The 25,719-nt window shown below is 33.0% G+C and overlaps 4 protein-coding genes and 1 pseudogene across 10 annotated transcripts; 1 reads left to right on the plus strand and 4 right to left on the minus strand.

Annotated features, from left to right (window-relative positions):
* Nucleotides 1-2,340: 2,340 nt before the first annotated feature.
* LOC100527773 (uncharacterized) lies at nt 2,341-4,084 on the minus strand. Of its 2 annotated transcripts, none has more exons than XM_006600093.4 (4): nt 3,745-4,084; nt 3,155-3,279; nt 2,944-3,086; nt 2,341-2,862 (listed from the first exon to the last, which is right to left on the minus strand). In XM_006600093.4, exons 1-4 carry the CDS (start codon nt 4,004-4,006, stop codon nt 2,619-2,621), a joined length of 774 nt encoding a protein of 257 aa, XP_006600156.1. In that variant the 5' UTR covers nt 4,007-4,084; the 3' UTR covers nt 2,341-2,618.
* A 3,559-nt stretch (nt 4,085-7,643) lies between these two features.
* Nucleotides 7,644-12,535, plus strand: LOC100797194 (phosphatidylinositol/phosphatidylcholine transfer protein SFH2). 3 transcript variants are annotated; one of them, XM_006600220.4, is made up of 12 exons: nt 7,644-7,855; nt 7,973-8,102; nt 8,240-8,268; nt 8,968-9,051; nt 9,156-9,209; nt 9,425-9,502; nt 9,830-9,883; nt 10,011-10,070; nt 10,152-10,247; nt 10,638-10,739; nt 10,875-10,955; nt 12,020-12,535. In XM_006600220.4, exons 2-12 carry the CDS (start codon nt 8,048-8,050, stop codon nt 12,299-12,301), a joined length of 975 nt encoding a protein of 324 aa, XP_006600283.1. In that variant the 5' UTR covers nt 7,644-7,855; nt 7,973-8,047; the 3' UTR covers nt 12,302-12,535. The 3 variants fall into 3 exon arrangements, with proteins under 3 accessions (XP_006600283.1, XP_003551080.2, XP_006600284.1); XM_006600221.3 differs by lacking the exon at nt 7,644-7,855 and adding an exon at nt 8,771-8,818; XM_003551032.4 differs by having other exon boundaries at nt 7,849-8,102.
* Nucleotides 12,536-12,672: 137 nt separating this feature from the next.
* On the minus strand, nt 12,673-15,425 carry LOC100796853 (WEB family protein At1g12150). The gene is made up of 3 exons (XM_003550418.5): nt 15,286-15,425; nt 14,784-14,964; nt 12,673-14,552 (listed from the first exon to the last, which is right to left on the minus strand). Exons 2-3 carry the CDS (start codon nt 14,934-14,936, stop codon nt 12,981-12,983), a joined length of 1,725 nt encoding a protein of 574 aa, XP_003550466.1. The 5' UTR covers nt 14,937-14,964; nt 15,286-15,425; the 3' UTR covers nt 12,673-12,980.
* A 2,222-nt stretch (nt 15,426-17,647) lies between these two features.
* LOC100780213 (probable acetyl-CoA acetyltransferase, cytosolic 2) lies at nt 17,648-25,109 on the minus strand. 4 transcript variants are annotated; one of them, XM_041011258.1, is made up of 17 exons: nt 24,928-25,109; nt 24,575-24,691; nt 24,366-24,461; nt 22,182-22,251; nt 21,903-22,001; nt 21,640-21,813; nt 21,438-21,543; nt 21,015-21,153; nt 20,543-20,620; nt 20,386-20,451; nt 19,722-19,807; nt 19,401-19,500; nt 19,210-19,320; nt 19,097-19,138; nt 18,859-18,945; nt 18,585-18,670; nt 17,648-17,975 (listed from the first exon to the last, which is right to left on the minus strand). In XM_041011258.1, exons 4-17 carry the CDS (start codon nt 22,204-22,206, stop codon nt 17,945-17,947), a joined length of 1,230 nt encoding a protein of 409 aa, XP_040867192.1. In that variant the 5' UTR covers nt 22,207-22,251; nt 24,366-24,461; nt 24,575-24,691; nt 24,928-25,109; the 3' UTR covers nt 17,648-17,944. The 4 variants fall into 4 exon arrangements, with proteins under 4 accessions (XP_040867192.1, XP_040867193.1, XP_006600285.1 ...); XM_041011259.1 differs by having other exon boundaries at nt 24,575-24,688; nt 24,928-24,945; XM_006600222.3 differs by lacking the exons at nt 24,366-24,461; nt 24,575-24,691; nt 24,928-25,109 and adding an exon at nt 22,484-22,520.
* LOC100797382 (protein C2-DOMAIN ABA-RELATED 11-like) lies at nt 23,533-24,684 on the minus strand (annotated as a pseudogene).
* Nucleotides 25,110-25,719: the final 610 nt, after the last annotated feature.

Raw genomic sequence — 25,719 nt, forward strand, 5'->3', positions numbered from 1 at the left:
CTGTAACGCTTCTCTAGTTCTCTGTTTATGCAGAGAGAGAAAAAGCAAAAAAGTGCAAGAGGAGGAAATGGTGGTGGAGAGGGGAACTTGGGGTCAAGGTGTAAATTTGCAAGGACTCTTTCAATCCATAACAATTAAACCATCACAACCGCTTAATTTTTTAATTAATAAATCCAACGATAATTTTTTGTTCTTCATCGGTGATGCAGTAAATTGTCGAAATTGTATTCTTTATTATTCCTTTTCAAGCTGTCCCTTCAAAATTAACTCGATTGAGATTTTATCTTAATATTTAATTGTAAAAATATTAATACAATTCTCAGGATATTGTTTTGAAGAAAGGAATAGACGGAAACAAACTTAACATATAAATCATGTTTGAAAATTACCTATTTCACCTTAAAGCGCGTTCTCACTTTGAATTATTCAGAAAAGTCGTGCATCCATGCGTATATTGTATATTCACAGTTAAGCAAGAACCATGGACGAATATGCCTTTTGTCGTCAGGTATCCAGGGATACACACCTCCAATAAAGTCAAATCACATGCTATGCTATGAACAATATTTTTTGTTCGATGCGTTCGCTATCATTTAAAAAAGGGTAGGGTTGAGGGGGATTACGTAACACTAAAACGATATTTTAACATTAAATTAACTATTTTATTAACATTACAATAATAACAGAATTTTCCGTTCATCTTGACGTAACCAAGATAACAACATGCATTAATGAAAAATGGAGTACACGGAAAAGATCACACGCAAACAATATTTTGTCAAGGAAAACGCCATACCTATACATACACAGAAAATTCATATTTGACAGGGATGGAGAAAAACATATCTGTACCTACACAAGGGATAGACAGGTAATCTTCCCCCAAGCTTCCTCCTTCTTCAAGTCTTTTTCTCTATTATCCGGTATTTCTTAGCCGGGAAGGCAGGATACCTGTCAAAAGTATCCCAATGCTCAAGTTATATCTCAGACAAAAAAAATAGAATGCGTACTTAATGTGATGAACAATGTCTTACTTCAATATATCATTACTTATACATATTTTAATGGACTTTAGAACCTATTGGTTCTTGTAAGTATGTCATTATCATATTTGATAATATCCTAATAATTGTCATTAAGGATTCTTATAACAATGCTTTCACATCATAATCACCTCTTATAGCCTTAAGCATGTTTATTGTCTTTTATGTATTTGGGTATTGAATGCTCCTACCGAAAAATGGGGGTATTCAAGATAGCAGAGTACCTGAAAACTTGTGATAAAAAATAGGAATACTTAAGTTTTTGGTTTGGTATGGGTGTGTACCTGAATTACTATTATAATCATAAGAGATATTCAGGTATTTAATCTGACCGAATTTCTGAACACATGTAGTGACGTGTTGTACTTAGGGTATCCAATTTAGATGAGTACCTGAACTTATTATGCTTCAATTTATTAAAGGACTTAATAGTATATATCTAAATATTTGACTAGGTCAAAAACCCCATACGGTATAATATGCAAAAGGTAATGAAAACAACAAAAAAATCTTTTAAAAAAAAAAGAAAACAACAAATTGGACAAAATAAATTAATTAAGTTAGATTGCGGCCACAAGCAATTAATATAAATATATAATAGTTCCATTAGAAACGTGGTCTAAGAACTGGCCTGTTAGGATTTTTGTTAATTAATGTTGTGTTGATTATTAATATTAATATTATTTGATTATTAAAATACTAGCGATTAGCAAAAGTTAGCATTATGTTATTTTAACTATAATAATAGATATTTGTTATTAGACTTTTGATGTGAAGAATGTCTAAAACGCTGGACTTCTCTCGTAATATATACTCAATGATAGAGTCTTATTCCCATTTGACTTGGTATAAAATTTATTCTCGTTATACAATTTTATATATCTCAAATATATTTGAGAAAAAGTCCAGTCAAAAGCGGATTTATTTTTCTCTCATTTGTTTCTCTATATTACATTGAGGTGTAAACATAGATTCAAATTTCCTTCCAAAGTATACATATTCATTGTGTGATAATAATAACGTGACATATCATAAAAATCCAAAAGTTGTATTTTAAATCTTGAGATATATATATATATATATATATATACGAATCTTGTTATCAAATGTCTTAAGATATTAATTAAAGAATTCAAACAAAAAAAATTAATGTGAAAATTATAAAAAATACTAAAAAAATTATATATAACATAATTTTATGTATCTTAATAAAAAATTTCTTTTATTAATTTTATAACAAAACTCTGACAACACTTATTAATATATATATATATATATATATATATATATATATATATATAAAGTTAACTTACTCTTTTCCACAAAATGTTACAATATATAAAAGTGAAAAAGTTCAATGGCGTTCAATTCCCCTATTTTCATAAATAGTGGACCCAACTTCGGAGTTTATAATACAATATGATTCACGACTGGCATTAATTTGCAAACTAAATTTTCATCTCCACTATTAAAATTATTCATGATGAGCTACATTACGAGTCAAAGAACTTGACTGAGCTATACATCTATACCCTTTGTCCTTTGCTGCTATACAACCACACATGTACACTGTAATCATTTAAACTTGGGTATGAAACAAATACATGAAACCAAATCGTTTTGATGATCTTCTTTTTTACTGGTTATAGAAGCATCATTAGCAGAGGTGCAAGTGGCAAGCGGCTGTGGGAAGGGTGACAATGACATCATCTGCTCATTTACTTCCTTCTTTTCACATATAATTCTCACCTTGCAACTTTGTGGTGCATTCTGCAGTATCTGATCGGCTATGCCTTTCCCTCTCCTTGATTTTGATTTTCTGTTCAGTTCTCAAATATTAATGAAATGCTTATAATTAATATAATTAAGCCTACTGATACGGTCAGATTATGTAATGTACCTTAGATGAAGTTTGTTGGCTCCAATCACTAGCCTTTTTATTTGAAGAATGGGAATCAGGTCGAGGATAGCCTTTGCAACTGAGTCACTCTCAATCAGGATGGTGTCTACCTTAACCTGTTCTGAATAATTTTGTTGTTTTATCTATGGAATTGAATAACTAATTAAGGGTTTGATAATTCCATTAGATTTATATAATGTATTATTAGTACCTTGGAAGTAGAGCATGATTGTAGGAATTTCTGAAGGAGCTCTCTCCTCTTGCCTCTTTCTTGGTCAATATAACTCTCCACCTGCTCAGCACTCACTTGATTCCTTGGAATCATTCCTATTCCCACTGCAAGCACACAAGAAAGAGTGGCAAGACACGGATTCAAATTAGATCCATATGGACTGGTTGGTACATATGTTAATAAGAAATTACATTTGAAATCAACTTGGAAGTAACAATTTCATTCAAATTCTGAACTTTCCCCCCCCCCCCCCCCCCGTTTTGTTGATATAAACGGGGCAAATCTAAAAAAAGTACGTATGTTCTTTGATCATTCTACTTGGTTTGGCCACCTTGTCCAAGATGACATTTGACACTAAAAATAGATGCTTGGTTTGAAGTAAAGAAAGCAAAATGATGAAGGAAAAAAAAAACAGAAAAGCAAGTTAGCAATCAAACATCAATTAGTTCAATTCATCTTGCAACCCACAACTTGAACCTCATACATATATAGGTAGGTACTGGGTTTGACCAAGTTGCACCAAGAAATAAAGAGTGAAAAAAGAAGAAATAGTTATATAATGAAGTTACATGGATTTGGAATGTGGTTGATCTGAGGGAAAACATGAATGAGATAAATGATGGTAGATGGTGATTGAGCAACAAAGTTGTTGAGAGCCCATGAGAGAGCGTCCATGCTTGTGTCGCTCTTACCCACTGCTACATAAACACAGTACTCTTCATCATCATCATCATCATCATGGAGTTGCCTCTCGTTCGAATTCTCGTCCACTTCTTCTATCTCACACACGCCGGTGCCGGTGCCGCTGCTTCTATGCCCGTCCATGTCCATCGACAAATACGTACACAGTATACTATTAATAATTGAAGGTCGACAAATTAGAAGTTGGGTTAATTTAATTAAAAGAGAAGAGAGAGGAATTTAATTACGTGCATCACATCACATGCCATCACATGCATGTTGTTGAATTATTAAGGGAATAAAAAATGAAGCGAGAAAGTCAGAGTTTTCTACGTACCTTCTTTAGCTATGAACTCAAGAGTGGGCCGGTAGACAGTCACACTCTCTTCCTTTAATGAGTTCAAATATATTAAGATAATAATATTTGAAGTTTTATTCCAAAGTATGAAAGAAACGCGTTATGAGAGAGACTCCTAGCAGCATCATGCATGCGTCTCAAAGGAAGGTTTGTTTTGTATGATTTGAAGGAAGGAAGGAAATGCATTTTTTTTTTTTTTACTTTTTACCTTTATTTGGCGATCTCGCAGAACGTACACTTTTTGCTGTTATGTCTTGGTTTTCTCTAATTGGAAACATTAACTTTGACTTCTTTTTTTAATCTTGCCAAATCACACAAGGCGTTTTTTTTATAAAAAAATATATATTTCATTATTATATTTGTAAAATTTGACCAAAAAAATCTCTCGGTATATTATAAATTTGAGTGCATCGTTTCTTACCGATATATACTTTTAATTATAGTTGTTGGCTCCGTATAAAAATGTTCGTAGTCGTTGGATCCGTATGCCAACAAATCTTTCTTGAAATTATTCAAGTGCATCGTTTCCTCTCATCCCAAAAACCATGAACTGCGTCTAGAATGGTATTTACAATGCATATTAATTTTGAGGTCAATTCAAAGAATGATGCGGAGGCTAAAGATAATAGCTTCACTGTTGACGTAATTTTCTACGTCCTAAATTGTCCCTTAATTATTTCCTTTGGATGTGTCAATGTTTGGGCACAGCTGAAAGTGCAAAATATAATGTGAATGAATACAAATTTTGTCATTTGTTTTGTTTGAAGTTTCTGATTTCCCACTTAATATCGGCTCTTATTTGACTTTGTTTTTCTTTGACTCGGTCATGAATTGATCCAACATCGTGGATAGGCCGGCACTTCTGTTACAACAGTCAAGACCAGACCCAGGTTTTGACATCGACAAGTTTATCTTCTTTTGTTAATATTTTTAAAATCGTAATATAAGACAATCAACTGATTCCGTATATTAAATTTTAAGTAATTCTATAAAACTTGCAATTAGTAACATATATACTAAAACTATCATAAACTATAATTAAAATTTATTTTTATATATAGCAGTTACTATTAATTTGTTAATATTTTTTCAACATAATTATAATTAAACATTAAAGTTAAGTTCTTTATTTTTTTTCAACATGCAAGTATTAAAATTTTCGGTTTGAAGTTTGGCAATGACACGGAGAATTCTCTAGCTCCTACATCACATTTGGTCTTTAGCCTGCTGCTAATAAGCTTAGAAAGTAGTGCAAAACGTCACCACGGAATGTCATATATGTCTTATACATACCTCTCCTTAAAGTGTCTTGGAGCCATAGGGTACCCATTTTTTCATTAGTTCATGAACAGACACTCAGTGATCGTAATCTGCGTGGGGCAAGAGAAGACACCTAAGGTTAAGCCTAAATCAGATTAATGATGTAAACCTATGAGAAGAACACATGTTAAAAGGTTTAAAGGGTATACACACGCGCACACACACTAATCTTAAAGGAATTCAAGATAACAAGTGTGCATGCACACAAATTAATAAGTGCGTGACTATATCAACGTTTACAAATTAATTGCATGCGCATGTGTGTGTGCGTTTTTATTGGTAATAAGTGCGTGATTTTTATGTTGTTTTATCATTCAGAATACTCCCCGAGAACAAAAGAAAACAGACAAGCAGCTACAGTCTAGGAAAAGCTAAACCACGAGTGTCAGCTTCTAATTCGTCCAGCAAGCCGAGGAAGACGATTTACCTGCCCATCTGTGCACTAGTTACCTTCTCTTGAGGTATGGTTGAAAGTAAGATTTCATTGATGAATAAGTGCGTGATTAGATCAACGTTTACAAATTAATTTTAAATGAAAAATTATAAAAAAAAATTAAAATGATTTATGTATAGATGTTTCTGTTTTAAAATAGTTTTGTTATAAAATTTAGTGTAAATCTTTCAACTCAATATAAATTTGTTTTTTAGATAAAAGCCATAAAACTAAGCACTCTCTAATAAGTATTTCAAATATAGAAAACCCCGTCGGAATTGAGTGTTTCGTGTGACCTGAAGTTTTACACGTATGAAAATTTTAGTTGTGTAATTTTTTTTATTTTCATAAATTAAAATTTATTAAGTATATATGTAAAGAATTCATTCGCTTTCGCCACAAAAAAAAGAGAGTTTTCCGTAAAAATAAAGGCAGTGTTAGATGGTGTAGAGCTATCTTATAACGTGCTTTTAGTTGGCCTTTTCTTTTTAGGTGCATGCGTACTATAACCCTTTTTCTTTTTTTCTTTTTTCCCACCACTTTTTTTTTTTTTTCCGTGTTGTTAATTTGTGCACGATTCTAAACAAGTCACTCGATTGGGGTTGGTGGGGCTTGATCATACAATCATTTATTCTTTACTAGCCAACTCATGCTATTGTTGGAGGTCGAGCATGCATCCAATTTGCATCAACATATTAGAAGACGACTCATAGCTAGGAAAAGGCCTTTAACTTGTTATATTTTTTATCCCCTGAAAATGACGTTTGAAGTCATGTGTTTTTTTTCTTTAACTAAAAAGGAAAACATGCTTTAGACTATTTTTTAAAAATTTTAAAATATAACTATAAAAGTAATACTTGCAGAGAGTTTCATTATATAAAAACGAATAATTAATTTATATTGAATTGTAAAAATGTTTTAAAATAATTAAAATATGTATAATTAATTCAAAAGAATTTACATTTGAAAAAGAGCATGATAATTGATAAGCATATATAGTTATAAATGACATGAATATTGAAAAAATAATAAGTCATTCTCAATTTTATTTTGTCATAGTTTAATGTATAGTAAAAGTAGATTGAAGGATAGTTAATTTAAAAATATAAATAGTTGAAATTTATAGAGAAACAAAAAATATAATATAAAAATGAAAAATTAGAATATTTTTCTTTATTCATAAAAATTAAATACAATACTAAATGATTTATAATACTCATATGCTTTGTTTAACCAATCAAGTTAGATTCTTATTATTAATTTTGAGTACAAATGGTTAAGATTTAAAAAGTTAATATGTAAAATAAAAAACAATTAATGTTATAGATTTAAAAGATCGTCAATAACTTAGGCCTTAACTGAGTGGGCCAAGACGAACATCTAAAATTTTAATTTTTTCTATTAATATTAAATTTTTATTTATCGGAGTCGGAGTTAACAAGTATATTCCATGTTCACACACACACACACACACAAGAAAGATGCACTCAACTAAAATTTAACGGCTGAAAACAGATCGAGGCAGTGGGTCCCTGAAATCAACGGTGCAATGACTTGTCAACAATTATACTATAATTGCAATTGTAACTAACTAATATAATAACGTCTTACCAAAAACAGACAAAGAATCTAACAATAAATTCTCAAAAAATAAAAAAGCTTTTTTTCACTGTTTGGAAATTGTGGGGTTGGGTATCTCAACTTTCAATTTCTCATTAGATTCTGAACAGTGAAGCTTCCATTTTTGCCTTTTTTTTTATAATTATTTCCAATCTATTCTCAACTGATCTGATTAATAATAAAAATGAAAAAGTAAAAAAGTATCGGAGGTTAATATAATTAGGAGAAAATGGAATTTAAAAAGAGAAAGAAAGGGTGGAAATTGTAGGTAGGAAGAACTTGGTGATAGGCCCGCCTTTGTTGAATCTTCATTTATGGTCTTTCTTTCTATTAGTTGTTCTTGTTTGCTATATCTTTAAACCTCTTGCTTTTGTTTTGCTTCAAGGTGTGGTGTGTTTCACATTTGAAGTAACACTGAAAAGAAAGGAAAGTGAAGTTGAGAGTTTAAGAAGAACAAGAAATGGGGGTTGGTTCCCAGGATGCCATCAAGCAGTTCCAGGCATTCATTGACCAAGGTCTTTCTTTCTCTCTCTCTCTCTCTCTCTCTCTCTCTCTCTCTCTCTCTCTCTCTCTCTCTCTCTCTCTCTCTCTCTCTCTCTCTCTCAGTTTTTAATTATTTTTGTTTCTTGTTTTGAATCTGCAACAATGGTAGTTGAGGAGCCTTTGCGAACAACGTTTCAGGTTAGCATTTTGCATTTTCATTGATCTCTATCTTTGACTCAACTCTTACTTTCTCTCTCCTTCATTTGGCTACTTTGATCTATTATGTATGGTACGGGTTGGGTTGGGTTCCGGGCCGCCCAATCAGAAACCTTCAATGGATTTTTTATACTTCTCCTAAATCTTGGTTTTTATTGACTCCCAACTTCCACTGTTGCTGGATATTTGACACGTAATGTCTCCCAAATGAGATCTGATGATTTCAATTCTCTTTCTCGGATTCTTTCAACTATATAATCTAACTTGTGTTTCACGCTTTCACCTATTTTGTAAAGTACTCCTCATCACTAGTAACTTCTTTCTGTTTTGCGGAGTGCTATAAATTTAATAATTAAAGATAATTACCCAACTATATCTTATGAGGTTTGATGAAAACTAGGAATTTTTAGTAATCAATTAACGAGTACTTAACTAGAAAACTAATGAGGGTCTTGCTAACCAGTGCCCTTATGTCTTATGGCAGTGGTTAAGGAACTAAAAGGATAAAATAGCACTGCCTATAAGATCATGGGTTAGCATTTGCCAACTTATAACTCTTCCTGCCCTAAATTTTGAATACTTTATTAATGTGGATACAAACTATTTTTTGGCATTTTGATTCTACAAAACTAATAGCTTCTCCTTTTTCCTCCTTTGGAATTTCGTAACTTTAATTGCCAGAATGTTCATCAAGGATTTGTCACTGCAACTTTAATGCGGTTTCTAAAAGCAAGGGACTGGGATCCTTACAAGGCACAGAAAATGGTAAGATATATATGGTGGAAGTGTCCTTTGGTTGAACATTTTGCTTGCAAATAGTTCTCCACTATATGCAACATAGTGTACCTGACGTCAGTATTATGTTTCAGTTGGTTGATTGTTTAAATTGGAGGGTGCAAAATGAGATTGACAATATATTATCTGTAAGTTTTTATGATGCTGATCCCTTGCATGATTTCTTTATCAATTTAAGTTCACTTCTTGTCTATAATTGAGAGACTTGCTCCGTTATATTCTTTATCGTCTGTTATTTTGAAAATAATGACAGCATAATGTATCTTATTAGAGCATTAGCAGTAAATTTTGAAGTTGGTGATTTATAACATCAAGTATGTCTGTTTGGTGATTCGTTTTTCAGAAACCAATTGTTCCTGCTGATTTATACAGAGCGGTGCGTGATTCACAACTCATAGGATTATCAGGTTACTCAAGAGAGGTGCTCATTCTCAAACATAATCTTTTCCTCGTTCCATTTCATCATAGTTGTGCTTTAATTGAAAGTGTTTGTTCATCAGAAAATGTAACTTAGGATTTATGACCATGTGCATTTTTAATGACATTGATTAATATGATAGGACTTGGATTTTTTTTTCATTTTTTAAAATTTTTTATTCTTGCTTTATTTCAAAGTGTTTGTTCATCAGAAAATGCAACTTAGGCTTTATGACCATGTGCATTTTTAATGATATTGATTAATATGATAGGACTTGGATTTTTTTTTCATTTTTTAAAATTTTTTATTCTTCTTGTTCTGCCTTTTCAGGGTCTGCCTGTCTTTGCAATTGGTGTTGGGCTTAGCACATTTGACAAAGCATCTGTAAGTTTAATTATTGGAAAAAATGAAAACGGATGTTGCCTCTGTGAAGCACTATCTGTTTGTTTTTCTTAAGCTATGTGTTCTGAGATCGTTCTGGCATTTTTTTTGGGTGTTTTTATGTTTGTAGGTCCATTATTATGTGCAGTCACACATTCAAATTAATGAATATCGTGAGCGTATAGTCTTGGTGAGTATTAGTCTTTAGAGTCTTCTTCATTAACCATTTGAGCTTTGTTGGCCTTCTGTTTTGACCCATATATGTCTGTAGCCTTCTGCATCAGAGAAGCAAGGGCGACCTATTACCACTTGTATAAAGGTCTTAGACATGACTGGTCTGAAGTTATCAGCCCTGAATCAGATTAAGGTACTTTTTGTTCATACTGCTATTTGATCCGCAGCATTGCCATACCATGATTAATTGTGAATTGAATGTATTGATAATCCGTTCTTAAAAGTTAAATTTGAATGGTAAACAATATGGATGTATAAGGTTGATATAGTGAACATGTGTGAGATCATTTGGAAATTATCATTAACATATCATGATCAGTAGTAAACTATTTCACCAAAAAAAAAAATGTAGCATGTCTGAAAGAAGTACAAACATACACAAGATTGAAAGTTGTTCTCCAATTTGTCGTTTAGGTCAAACATTTACTGTTATTGCTACACGAAACCAAACTTAAAGCAGAAAATGTTCAATTCTTCTGCATCTGTTATATATATATCATTAAATTTGCTCGTGCTGATGCAGTTGTTAACTATTATATCATCCATTGATGATCTGAACTACCCTGAGAAGACAAATACTTATTACATTGTAAATGCTCCATACATATTTTCAGCTTGTTGGAAGGTGAGAAATTTCTACCATAAAAAAATATTGCCTTATGATTTTGCTTCCTGTATGATATTTTTTATTTAATATAGCAGTTTCAGTTGAGTTCCTATTGAGACCTCAGCATGATGTTTAAACACTCAGCGTTAGCAGGTTGTGAAGCCACTTTTACAAGAGAGGACAAGAAGAAAAATACAGGTGTTACCAGGTTGTGGACGAGATGAGCTGTTGACTGTAAGTTTTTTGTTTTTTGTCCTCATGTCTTTGAACAAGACTCCTCAAGTGCATACCCCAACAATTGAAATTATGCCATGATGAAGAAAAAAATTGTCAATTATTATGATCGATCTCAGTCGTGGGTAACATATACTCCAGGAGCACCTACTTATTTAACAATTGGAGAGAGCATCACAAAATTAGAGGATAGCTTTTCCTTTTAAAGGTAACAATAAAGAATGCAATACAAAATCACAAACAGAAAAAGTGCATTAGGAAAACGAAACTAAGTGGTTGCTTACCAGACAAGAGACCCATTTACAAAAGCCATTAGCAGAACAGCACAGAGATGAAATGTGTGCAATTTTTTGCCTCAGATAAGAGACAGTGGTGCCATAAACTTATCTTTAAAACTCTGCCATTACTTTCTACCACATGCATGCACTTTACATTGCAATAAAGCCCCTTACCCTCATTACCCAGTTGCACTTCACGGTGCCTCTGAAACTAGTTGCAAAATGTTTCAAACTTCCAAGACATGGCTATTAATCACTAGAAACACCAACAGCAGTTAAAAATTGTAGAAATAAAATTATTGCATATTCCAGAATTGGAGTACATAACAGAAAATTAGGGGAGAGTGATAGTCTGTGGATCTGTAATGCAAGTTGTCTGTATACAATTCAATCTTTTTTATATAATATTTTATAGGATGAATTTTTCACAAAATCTACTCTTGGATTTAATGTTTGTATTATTTTCATCTTATCTATGCATTTAATTAAAATTGTTTTTGTACCTATCAAAATGTTTTTAAAAGAAAATACTAGTCACTTCATAACAGATTTATTCTTGTTTAAGTTTCCTAAAATTTTATAAGCATTTTTTGCATAATATTAGTTGTACTTCTATTGATGGATTTAATCAAAATCATTTTCTTTAGTGAGTAACCACTTTTTATTTTCATTCCTTTTAGTATGCTCATGATAGTTCTTTTGAAAAATTGAAGGCCAACTCTATGGTACCTATTATCTATTTTTACTTTGTATTAATGACTTTAACAAATTAAATTTGGTGTGCAGATCATGGATTACTCGTCTCTACCACATTTCTGTAGAAGAGAAGGTTCTGGATCATCCAGACATTCTGAGAGTGGTAGTGAAAATTGCTATTCCTTGGATCATCCCTTCCATCAAGGGCTCTACAACCACATCAAGCAGCAAGCCAGACTCCGTGAAGCTGTTGAACCCATCAAGCAGGGATCGTTTCATGTAGATTTTCCAGTACCTCCAGATGATGAAGTTGAGATCGCCAAGACTATAGAGTCGGAGTTACACAAGTTTGAGAACGGAAATGATGTCTAATACGTTCTTTTAGGATCTACTGTTGAGACCTTAAAATCAGAGATCTTTTGCTTAGTACAACCAATGTAGGAAGAAGACTCCACATTAGAATTACTTCTATCAGGATTCGGCAGAATTAGTTAGCATTGTTTATGTATGTTAAAAGAGAAATTAAGGGGTAGTCAACTTAATGCAAATCCCAGCTTTACATCGTATCACAATGCAAGAGATCAATGCTAAATATAATATTTTATCCTTGTGTTTCCTGATCTTTTGCATGTTTGGTCTTGATATTTCTTGATTTTCTCTACCAGTTCAAATATAATATTATAATTTATGTTAAAGCATTGTTGAATGGCATAAGAGAAATATCGTATGCTTTATGTCCTGTACTTGAAAACCTTGTTCAGCTTTGCGTGATTGTGCATAAAGAACAGCTACTTGGAATATACAAGAGCCAGAGAGTTGTTTATTAAGGGGCCTAGGAACCAGAAAAAAAGCAGGTTGTTGACAATGAGAAATTGCATTTGCACATTCCATTTGTTTTTGAAAGATGGAAACATCAACACAGTTTCCAAGCGTACTGGAAGAGTTGATGATACATAAGTGATGGCCCATCTTCCAAGATAAAGGCAGAAAGGCAACACAATAACCAAGTTATTTCCTTTCCCATCTATATCTACTAGATTTGACTTTTATTCTAGATGGTCAAGATTGGTGCTGCAGAATGCTCCAATTTCTGAGAAGCAGCACCTGGTATCACCTTTTGTTGTTGTTGATGCCACCTCCTCAGTTCACTTTCAATTGCCACTTTTGCAGAATCTGCCATCTCTGCACTCCACAAAGCCGTCTCCTCTGCAGCCTTTGTTTCCTCAATTGCCTTCAGATTAGTTTCCACCTTTCTGTCCACTTCATTCTTTCTTGCATAGATTTCCTGCAGCTCTGCCATCACAATTGCCTCTTTCTTTTCAACCAAATCCTCACACTCCTTGGCCTTTGCTCTCAGTGCCTCAAACTCTTCATTTGACATCTTGATCTTGCCATTGAATTTTGAGTACGGGACTCTACCCACTTCAGACAAAATCTTCATCTCTTTAACGGCTCTTTGTTCTGCTGCTTTTGCCTCTTTAGCCTCCACCAGAACGAGCTCAAGTTTTTCCTCTGCTTCTTCAGCCACAGCCCTTGATTTTTCAACTTCTTGCTTCAGCTCTTGAACTTTTCTCCTCGTCTCTTCTGCTTCTCTTATTGCACCTTCAGTTTCCAATTGTAGCTTCCGAATCTTCGCACTCTGCACATAGAACATATTTGCTTCTAAGTCATCAACAGTGCCTGGCTTAGGCCTTGCATCTCTCATGCTCCCTTGTAGTTTACCAGTGAGGTTAGCAGCAAGAGCTTCTGCTATATGTCCCTTCTCCTTCACTTCATCTTGCTCCTTCTTAACTTGCTTTAATTCTGTCCTAAGAGAAAACACCAGTTTCTTAAGGGAGTTCTTTTCTTCAGCAACCTCCTCAAGTGTCTTTGTGGCTTCTTTAAGCTCTGAAGTTAGAAGCCTCACAGAATCCATCTTAGAAGCATGCAGCTTCTTAATCTGCTCTTGAAGAAACTCAATCTCAGCACTTGTTTGAGCAAGTTTGGCATCTAGACTTTGCATGAGTTCAGTGTCGTATTCATTCTTTAAGGACTCCAAGTTTTTCTGTGCTTCTTCCTTGGCAGTTTTGTAATAACCAACAAGTTGGGCTTCACTTTCTTCTTGGGATTGTTCAGAGGCAAGTCTCACTTGTTCAATTGATGCTTTCATGGTTGCAATTTCATTTGAGAGTTCACTGATTCTTTCCGAGTTTAATTTTGCTGAACGCTGAGCCTCTCCTGCTGCTTGAAGTGCTGCCAGCTTTGCCTCCAAAACTGCATCAAAATCCTGCCTTATTTTGGTGAGTTCTTGCTTGGAAGAATCTAGTTCAGTTATAGTCGTAGTGTACGCTTTTCTTGCATGTTCTAGTTCTTTTCTCCAAGCTTCATATCCCACGGCTTTTAGCGATAGTGTCTTTTCAAATCGCTTGCTCTGGTTCCTCACCAATTCAGCTGCTTGCATTGCAGATTGTTTGCATTCTCTCACGTTGGCCAGCTTGCTTGTCAAACTCTGAAGGATCTCCTTGGCATTCTCAAGCTCAGAAAGTGCTTTGGCTTTGATGGCCTCAGCATTATCCACCTGTTTCTTTATCTTGTTTAATTCCTTTTGGGCCAAGATAAGCTGCGTCTCCTTTTCAAATACATTCTGCAAATTATGAAGAAAAAGCATGAAAATCATTTTCCATGACAAAAATGTCTCAAGCAACTGAATTCTATTAACTTTCTCATGAATTAAAATCTCGATTATGTGTCATGTAGAAATTGATCAGGAACCATAGATATGTGGTGGTATCGGACCATGCAGTAGTTTCTCCTCTATCCTGATCCTAGGATATCTTTTTTAGGAAAAAAATGGTATGTAATATTTGATGCATACCTCTGATGATCTTCTCTTGACAGAAAATCTGTCTCTAGTGATGGCTACTTCGCCAAATAAACTAACAGCAGCTTTGACAGATTGGAATGGTGCCCTAGTGTCTATCTCTCCAACCTCTCCCCTTGGAGAATTCAACTTTTTGTGGCCATTCATTTTCTTTGCTCTAAATTGGAAAAATTGTCTGCAAGATAAATTGCAATGAGATTGAATTCTATGAATTAAGCTGCAAGACAACTCTTGATATGGGTATATGAAACTGCAGAATATTTAAACTTTCTAATGTTGCCAGCTCTGATATTAATGATTGTATCGTACCACATTATAAATTTTCTGTAAATCGAAAGCACAACTTAATATTTTAAGTTAATGATTGTATCGTACCACATTATAAATTTGAATAGCACTCACTACATGTTATTGGCACCAATGAAGGCTACATGTTAAACTCAACGAAAATTATGGTAATATTTTAAGTTACAAAACCGGAGAGCAATGTTCTTACGTGAAAGAAACAAAGATGAAGCCTGAAGAATCTCTTTCACTTGATCAGGTGGAATCAATTTCCAAAGCAAAGGTGTTGGAACTCAAAAGAACCCTGATGAAAGCATAGGTTCCTTGAGTCCAACTTTTGACATTAGAAAGTTCAGGGGTCTTTGTGAAAAGAACATCCCAAATTTTGGTTGGTTAAATGTGCTGGGATGTAGAATTAGTTATTCTATTTTAGCTCAAGGGACAGAAAGGTTTGTGGTGGGGCTTACAGTATATACCAACCAAACAGGGTGGTCAAATACAAAAATGACCTTTTATTGTGTAAGGATTGGGGTATATGCGGAAACAAACACCTTAACCAAGGGTCTGTTACGTGCAACTAAAGATGTTGGCTAATTGCTGTCTCATTATCTAACTTTATTAGGACTATGGATATGATCAACGGTAAATCTTGTGGATCTTATCTCTGTTATTGAAGACAGCACAAACATAGCTAATTTGATTTGTTCCTCTAATTGTTACTAAGAATTAATCCCAAGATTTTTTAAGTTATATTCTTTCTGTCTCATTATTTTGTTTTATAAGATAATATATATATTTTAAGAAAATTCTAATTATAGAAATACAATAAACAAAATTATTATATTTAATAAAAAGCTAAAACATAATTTTCTTCTTTTATCTAAATTTTTTGTTTCAACTTAAGTTATGTTTGGCAAAATTATGAAAAGTTAGCTGGAAGTTAAAAAATTATGTGATAGTTGAAAAATGAAAGCTAACTTATCAAACGGTAAGTATTTAGTAAAATTAATTATTAAAGTAGTTGAAAAGTGTAAAATGATAAAAAATAATAAAATCATAATTTATTTTAAAAAGATAATAAGGAATGAATAAATATATTGAGAATAAAAATGAAAGAAAATATAAAAAAGTAGAATATAACGTTTTAGAAAAACTCTAAAACGTTACTTCGAGTAGTATTCTAAAAAAATACTAAAAACTACTGAAAAAGCTTGTTTATCGAACAATCATACAAGTTTTTCGATAAGTAAAAAAAAACTTAAAACTAATTGAAATATCTTGTACAACATAACATTAGTCTCCTAAGTTTAAAATGTTTCACTTTTGGTCTTTAAATTCTCTTGTTAGACTAAAATGATTGTTCAATAATTTTTTTTTTTTACTTACAATGCTCATTTTGACCAACTTGACAAACATGGACTTGACATCTCTTAAAATTTGTCACATATCATCAAATTATTGACTAAATTAGTGTGATAAACTAATGGAAGTATCAACTTAATCTAATAGAAACTTTTTAAACTTACGATACTAAATTGAAATAAAAAATTTAAGTGAGTAGCCAAAATTATACTTTATTCTTAATAAAAATATCATTGTCAAAAGAATTAAAATATAATTGTAAATATATTTAGGCATTTAGGTGAAATATCCAGAAAAATAATTATATTTTTTAAAATAGCAAGTATTTTAAGATGAATTAAGCATCTCAATTCATATATTAACCTGCCTACGTGTCACTCTTTAGAATAAAGTGGCCTTATTCAGTAACTAATTTTTTATGTCACAATTTACATGAAATTGGTTCATTTAAAAAAATGGGTTATTAAATAGAATTCAATCTTTATGTATTGTCATAGTAAAGTTTTTTATTGTACCAAAAAAAAAAGAAGTAAAGATGTTCAGATTGTTAATGAAATAAAAATAACTTTAAATATAGTTTTTAATATAATTGTTACAAAAATCAACAATATTATCAATTTTGACATTAAATAATAGTGCAAGAGAATTATATTTCAGTGCATTCTAATTAAATTTTATAAAAATATAACCCAACACGTTTTTTAGACTAAATTACTCCTTTAGATCCTCTTTTTATTTAATTTAACCAATTTTGTCCCTATTATTAAAAAATATTAGTCCTCTAATTTTTTAAATCAAGTCAATGTTACTCTTTTCATCTAATTGACATTAATTTCATTAATTATTGAAATTTATGAAATACACAAATGTCTAACTTTACTAACAACGATTATTTATCTTTTCTTTGGGAACAAGTCCCTTTAAATATTTAAATTTCTAATGTAAAAAGGTCCCTAATCAAACATTTGTTTTTAATTTTTATAGTAATTTAGCATAGAAAGTCAATTTCACAATTGCTAGGAAGTTCTTTTAAGTGAATTAGGAACCCAATAGAAGGACAAAAGCCTCCCTCAAATCAATTGCTAAGAGAGAATCATCTGTGGTTAATCCGTTGCTACCGCTGAACAGACGCAAAATTCACACCAACAAATTCATACAAAAAAATATGAAAGTAAAGAGACACAACATCAAACAATCATAGCAGGTGGAGCTTTACTAAAGATCATTTTTTTCCTTTGACCGAACAGATTACAATTTTTTTTGTCACCATGGTATTAGTGTGGAACATCTATCAATTTTGTTGATAACTAATCTCCATCGAAAAACTTGATTGATATTTTCTCCAAATCACATTTTTTTTTTATCCACAAGACTTACCGAGACTTTGCTTAAAGAGACCGAATCCAGTACCATTCAAACTTTGTTGATGACTAAACTTATTACATGTTTTGTTATTTTAAATAAAAAGTATAAGTGTTGCAAAGTAGTATGATGTAAGGAGATCTTTGTCATAATAAAGAACGTCCCACAGCAACCGGCCTGCAAAATGCAAAAACCTCAATAATTTGGGGGTTGGAAAAACAGGATGTAGCAGGAAAAAGAAAGAAAGAAAAAACACATTTATTTTCTAAAATTATAAAAGATTCAGGTTTCCAACCTGCCAAATGAGTTCGATTTTAGGTATCTAATTGACAGTTTATATACAAAAGTCTGTAAACAAAGAATGTAAAGATATCCACAAATATAAATTAATGTAAACAAAGCATACTTCATGAGCCAACTACTGTTAAATGTTATTGTTAAAAGAATAAAGATAATACAGTCATATCGTACTGTTCATATTTACTGATTTACATTATGACTATTATTCTTCAAAATAACAAGCAATAGCCTACAGGGGACAATGATTTTCAACTATTGGGAGACATGATGTCTAACTACATTTATTGAGCATTAATCTTCGACATCCCCCAAACTAATTCCGTGGCAACAACAATTAATTAATTAATTAATGAGAACTTTCTAAGCTACAATGAAATAAGTAGACATCCCCAGAATAAGGACCTGATCTCATATTGTTCAAGCAGGATTAACTACACTGTAAACTATTAGAACTGAACAATGGCTGACCAAATTAAAAAGGCTTACATGAGCTCAAGAACAAGAGCAGATGCTCCTCCTCCCCCATTGCAGATGGCGGCAACACCATACTTCCCTCTCTTCTGCCTCAATACCTGTAATACAACTTGGCTAAGATATCCACAGATCACAAAAATCTGGAAAGTGTAGCAATCAAGCAAGAATTATAAAATGTAATGGATAACAGCTGCATGGCTTACAGAATACTAACTAGAGAACTATAAGAATTTGTGTGCCAAGGGTGAAAGAAAATGAAATATAAAGAACCAAGGTCACATGTTACCCCTAATAATGTAACTAAGATGCGAGCTCCACTGCAACCCAAGGGATGCCCCAATGACACAGCTCCCCCGTGCGCGTTAACTTTTTCCTGCATTTGATAGGAAGTACATAAATTATCTATTATTAAGCCACTATACCAGGGAAGAATGGAGGAACCAAAATGCTGAAGCAGCTAGAACAGCCAAAAAATGGCATGTTATACAAAAAGAGCCAAGGAGCAGAGGCACTTAAACACTCACAGGATCAAGACCAAGAAGCTTCTGATTTGCAAGAGCTACAACCTGCATTGAAGAAGGTGGAACACAATTAGCATATTCACTTGAATGAGCAAAATATGTGCTGTATTCCTTACCGAAAAAGCTTCATTTATTTCATAATAATCTATTTGAGAAGCATCAAGACCAGCATTTGATATAGCTTTTGGTATTGCAAGGGAAGGAGCAGTTGTAAATAATTCAGGCGCCTGCAAAACACTTCTGCTTTAGCTCTAAATGCTAATATTGATCAAGACCTAAACATGTTAACATTAACTTGTCAAAACACCTTAGCTGCATCCCCATATCCTTTTATCTTTGCAATTACATGCAATCCAAGCTCACGTGCCTTCTCTTCGCTCACTAGCACTAATGCAGCAGCACCATCACTAGTCAAGCCAATAAACCAATCCATTATCAGCAGAAGAGCATGCAGTTTAGAACCATAACTATTGCAAGGCATAAGTATTAATTTATTAGCAAACTTCTTGCAACGAGACGAGACAACCCTCACAGAATTCACATGGGCATCAAGGAATACATGTGTTACTATATGTATACCATGTATGCAAAGACACACATATGAGGAGAGACAAAGAGAAGGAAGGACCTTATGCTAGAAGCATTGCCAGCAGTCACAGAACCCCCGACCTCTTTAAAGCTTGGTCTAAGCTTCCTTAACTTTGCAGCATCAAACTGGATACATGAACACAAAAAATATTAAACAAAATGTAGGAGTTCCCACCATATTCCAAATGAAGCAAGTTTCATATAAGATTTCAGTTGAAGGCTTCTAAAGTTATGAACTTCCAAAATGACAAGTATATCATACACAACCATCAACAGTTATTTGAATGTATTAGCTCAATTTGAAATCCATATTCAATATAACAAGAAACTTGGAAATCATGGAATGCTAAATGCAAACAATGGTTGACAATGAAACCAATAAATAAATATTAACAGATAAACATCCCTAGCCTCTAATAAGACAACAAAAGAAATACAAAAACTCACATATACAGAACTTGATTCAATTTGGTGACAAATTTCTGTAGTTCTATAAGTAAAAGGTAAAAAAAATGATAGCAGGACCTTTAAAAAAATATATTTCTAGGTAACTCTGGTCCATATACTATACACACACGCACGTCCTGTCTCACACATACACACACACACAGAATAAAAAAGTAAACCTAAATTCTATTAGTATGCACTACAGACTAGATGGTCCATTTAGATTAATTAATGCATTTGCAAATTAATCTATTTACCTTCCCCAGGCCTTCATCTTTATCAACAATTTTGGAAGCCCTCCCTCTTCCAGTGGAAACTTCAACCTGCATGCACAAAAAGTGTTAATTGAAAACCAAATCAACATCACTGCATAAGTTATCAACATTTTGATATAGGCAGGAATCATATTCACACCGGAACTATCTCCCAAGCAAAATGACCAGCATTTTGGGCAGATATTCCTCTCTCAAAGCTTCGAATGGCATAAGAGTCCTGAAAAACAACATACATTGCAGAGCAGAACAAAATTATGAATCCTAGATTCAACTAATGATTAGAAGGAGTCAAAAACAAAACATTCTTTGAGCTTGGCTCCACCGTGTTGCCCAAAAAAATGTTTGAGAAGGAGGAATAATGTCATGGGACAAGAAGGTACAATTGTCATATCAAGATTAGGAAATATATCAGCACAACAATGGTCCTGTTTTCAAATAACAACTAAAAACAGGATAGTGGTGGGAAGGAACATGGCACCCTCCACTACATAGACAGGCTGCAATTGTGATGTTGAATTAAGGTAATCGAAGCAGTTCAAGGACAGTGAAACAATGAACAAGAATGAAATGTATTACAAAATTTTAATAGGCTGTTCACCAAGGAACACTACCTGCTCATCTCTTGTTATGACATGCTGATCTGCACATAGTTCGGCACATACTCCCATGCCGAAGTTATTATAGACATCCCAAAGGCCATCTTTGACCATACCATCAATGATGGTATCATGTCCATACCGAGACCCTTTCCTGTTTTAGACACAATATATGCAGAATATGGAGATACTCAACATCAATAACTAACCAAAAAAAAGTAATGATAGTGGGATTTCATCCAATGTTTAAGCACTTATAACTACAGTTAGGTGGCATAGACTATTTACTGAAACACCACAAGAAACATGATTTCAGCATGGCAGCTAAAATAAAGTCTTCCCACTATCTGCAGCAGATTTTGTCAGATTTAAAAAACGTTATCTTTTATCGGAAAGCCCAAGTATTAAGTATCAACAATTCATGAAAGAAAAGCAAACCTGGCCTCCGCAATGTACTTAGGTGCATTTGACATGCTTTCCATACCACCAGCCACAACAACATCATTGAGACCGAATTGTATGGTGAGTGCTGCAAGCATGGTAGCTGCAATGAAAAGGACCCTTCCAATTAAAATTCATATATTTAAGTGGGAATACTGGAATACCCTTCCAAATCAACAACAACAAAAAAAGAACATACCTTTCATCCCTGATGCACAGACCTTGTTAATAGTAGTGCAGATTACAGATGTAGGAATTCCTGCACCTAATGCAGCCTGTCTGGCAGGAGCCTGCCCTAAATTGGCACTAAGAACATTCCCAAAAAACACCTCTTGCACGAGTGATGGATCAACATTTGCTCTCTTGAGAGCAGCTGCAGATGAGCAAGAATTTTCCATAAATATTTGCTGACTGATCCTTTTAAGAAAGAAACAGGAAAATAGCTTAGTAATGGTGATTTACTCTTAATAGCAATTGAGCCTAACTCTGTGGCAGAAAGAGATGATAGGGTGCCAAGTAAACCACCTATTGGCGTCCGTGCAACACCAACAATACAAACATCTGTACCCAAAAAACACATAGAGAGAGAGATTAAGTATTCTTATCAATTATATATGTGTCCACTTCACCAAAGGTGGTCCATTATTTTCACACCTGACCACAGAATACATAATAAATTCATCATCAAGCTAAGGACGTAAATTTGAAGAGAAGGCATGGCATGATGATTGAAAGAAATACCTCGGGATTTTACACAAGTAGACATGGATGGGGAGCGTGCGTCCGAAATGAGGAAAGAAGGCCTTTTGATCTGAAAACAACAGAAAGAATATGATATGAAAAAGGATGATGCAGTTTTAGTTTTATAATTATATAACAACAAAAACCCAAATCACTCACAGTAACAGAGCAATCTGGATGTTAGTTTGGAGAGACAAAAGAAGCAGCTAAAGAGAAAAGAAATCAAAGACAACGTTTTTGGTTGGAAAACTAAACATGGTATGGTGTGGTGTTAAGGGAGGGACCCACTTGCCCATCTTCACCTTGTCTAGTCCTGTCTTTTGCATGCGATGCAATGCGTCCTTCTAATCCTAATCACTTCCGAATGTAATGTATATATCCTTTAGGATTAGTACGGACAAGTTCTTTTCTCTAGTCCAAAAATACCAAACTAGTTCTTAAAGCTTTAATTAAAAAATACTATTTTAATTAATCACATATTTTTCTTTGGAAATGGATAGTGTGTTTGGATTAATTCACTTTGAATAAAATAAAATTTTGAATCTAAAAATAAATATAATTACTTTCTTAAGAAAACTTTACCCAAAATGAACTAAAATTAATTTAATATTTTTAATAATATTTAGACGATGACATATAAAATTAAAATTCTTCTGCTATAATGATCACATTGCTTTTGGTAAACAAATTATTTTTTCAAATAGATTGTTATTAATTAGTTCGTTTTATTAATAATATTTTTCACTTTTTATTATCTTAGCTTTTCATTTTTTATAATTACTTTTTAAAAACTAAACAAAGATGACAATTTTATAATTATTAATGAGTTGAAGCATCCCAAATTTTATGTTTTACAACAATTTAAGTTATCATTTTAAATTGACTACTTATTTTATTGGTCTTGTTTCTTTTTTTTTTAGAGAGTGAATATTAGTCTCGTTTCTTTGGGTTTGAGAAAAGTGACAAAATAAGCTTAAAAAGTTGAAGTTGGATTTAAAAGCTTGAAAATTTAAGTTTTTTTTTTTATATTTCTAATCCATAAAATTCTAAGCTTAAAATGTCAAATCTTAAAAACAAAAAGGTGGACGCTTGTGTTAGCCAATTTGACCCGTAATATACTTAGTCTCTTAACCTGGTCTAGTCCAGAAATGTTTTTGGCTTACATTGGAAAGTTGGATTGATTCTAATTGCGACAAAAAACACCCGTATCTTACAAGCCTAATGATATTGGCCCCAAAAGATACGACTTTCATGAAAATTCATATTTCTATTTCATTAAGTACAAATCACCAAATTCTGAAATCTCAAACACAAGGGAAGACAAACACAACACAACTTAGAAGAAGCCATGAATCAAAAACATTTTCATTTGAATATACAGCTTCAAGTGGCTTTGAGATCAAGCACATCACCAACTAATTAACTACAAAATTGCATTGGAATTGGTATCTATGAGGAGCTCAACAACAATTGTGCACTAATTTGAAGCAGCAGCAGAAGTGATTAACTTGATGGTAAGTTATAGCTCCCCAGACTCGACCCCACGAAGCCTTAACCAAACATTTTGTAGCACTACGTCATTAACACAATTGATACTGCTTTCACGAGCAAGACAGTTTTCACTGTCCGGTGTCACCTTCCTCAATGTTGTCTCACCAGAAGACACCTTTAAAATATCTCTTAATCTGGCTGCAGAGTTTAATGGTTGAAGGTTCAGATAACTATTTCCCATCTTGTCATCAGCCTTCAAAAAATCTTTATCAAATACTTCCTATCCGAAAACCAACTTAATTACAACCTAATTAAACTCACCATTTCAAATATTTCGCCACAAAACTTATCAATATATTATAATAAAATGCATGTAAATTGTCTGGGAGGAGATATATACCACTAAACCGGTTAGTAATGTGGTAATATTTATCTTTGGCTGCAAATTGAATGTGGCCAAACTCACAAAGATACAAGTGGTGAGTTAATTACTACACCCTTATTGTTTACCATTTTACTTATTAGGTTATCATATTGATACTTAGAAGAAAATATGTAGAGGTCTGACTCTGACCTGTTACTAACAAGTCCTAAATTTTCAATCTCAAGCTCTTTTTTTTTCAAAACGCAAAATGAATCGCCAACAAATAAAAGTGTATATTTATAAATGCAAATAAATAAGAGGAAACTCACCAAATTCAGAACTCCCAAAGGTTCTGTCACAGTGAAATTCAGCTCTTCATTCCAGACAGGATTCAAGCAACAATGAATGACCCTGGTCTTTGCGGTCTGATATACATGATAATTGGTGAATCATTTCAACGTTCAGATGTTTTAAAAACGCTACATAATGTTGACATAAAAAAGATACAAGGCAAAACTGAAATGTAAACCCAAGTTACCTGATTCCCCAGCTTGACAACAACATAAGGGTCACTGCTCTTGAATCCCGGATCACTAATTTTTTGCCTTGCACAACAATGACTTTTAGTATCCTCAATTGTTCGTCCATTATACTGCTAAAAACATGACAAATATCTAATAAACAACAACACCACAACAAAAAAACATGCAGCTGAGATAGAGACTAAAACACTTTTAAAGAAAGGAACATGTTGAGAAAAGCAATAAATTAAGTTAAATTAGCATGCCTACCAAACAATAACATAAACTAAACGAAAGAAACTTTGAGATTTTTCATGTAAATATATTTATAACTTAAAAAGTGAGAAAAGAGTGGCAAGCCAGTGAATACCGAGGATAGATTTAACTCAAGTGAATGTTAGGAGCAAGTGCCAAGTGAAGTGATGATGATCTTAGGAAATTAAAAAGGGCTTTTTTGGAGATAGATTACAATAAAAAGGAGACAACTAAGGGAAGGGATGGTGATGGTATTGGTGGAGAAGAATAGGTGTTGCTGTTAGTTAAATGTTCATCTGACTCAGCACTCAAATTTAATGGCAACGGAATTTCCTCGTCCACCGACTGCTGCAGGTAACAATTACAAAAACGACAGGATTGACCGTTGACCAGACTAAAATATCCAAATCAACGTGTGCTCGCTGAATCTGACAACGCTCTTTCATTATACATTCAAATCACGTGACACACGTCATTTCTTATTGCTTTTTACCATTCAACTCATATTAAGGAAAATTTTATAATGACGACCCAAGTTTACAACTGCTTGAATTTTTTGGTCTTGTATTTATAATAATAATCATTTAATTCACCTGCTCAATTTAATTTATCACTAAAACTTGACTTTGAAAGAAACGTGTACCCTCGCTGTGATGTGAGAGCCTTGTTTCAAAGAGTTTAATTATCAAACTTGCCAAGTGTTGGTATTCCACACCACCACATGACCGAGAAACTACGTAACGAGTGTAAAATAATATTAATTCAATAACAAATCATATCATAAATTTATTAACTTTTTAACTAAGTATCTTAAAATTCATACCAATTATGACTTTCAATTGATTACCAATATAAAATTATTTTATGTTTTATTTTCTATATTTCTAGCTTTTTTCCATTCACCATC

This window comes from Glycine max, chromosome 17, assembly GCF_000004515.6.
Source record: "Glycine max cultivar Williams 82 chromosome 17, Glycine_max_v4.0, whole genome shotgun sequence".
Lineage (NCBI taxonomy): Eukaryota > Viridiplantae > Streptophyta > Magnoliopsida > Fabales > Fabaceae > Glycine > Glycine max.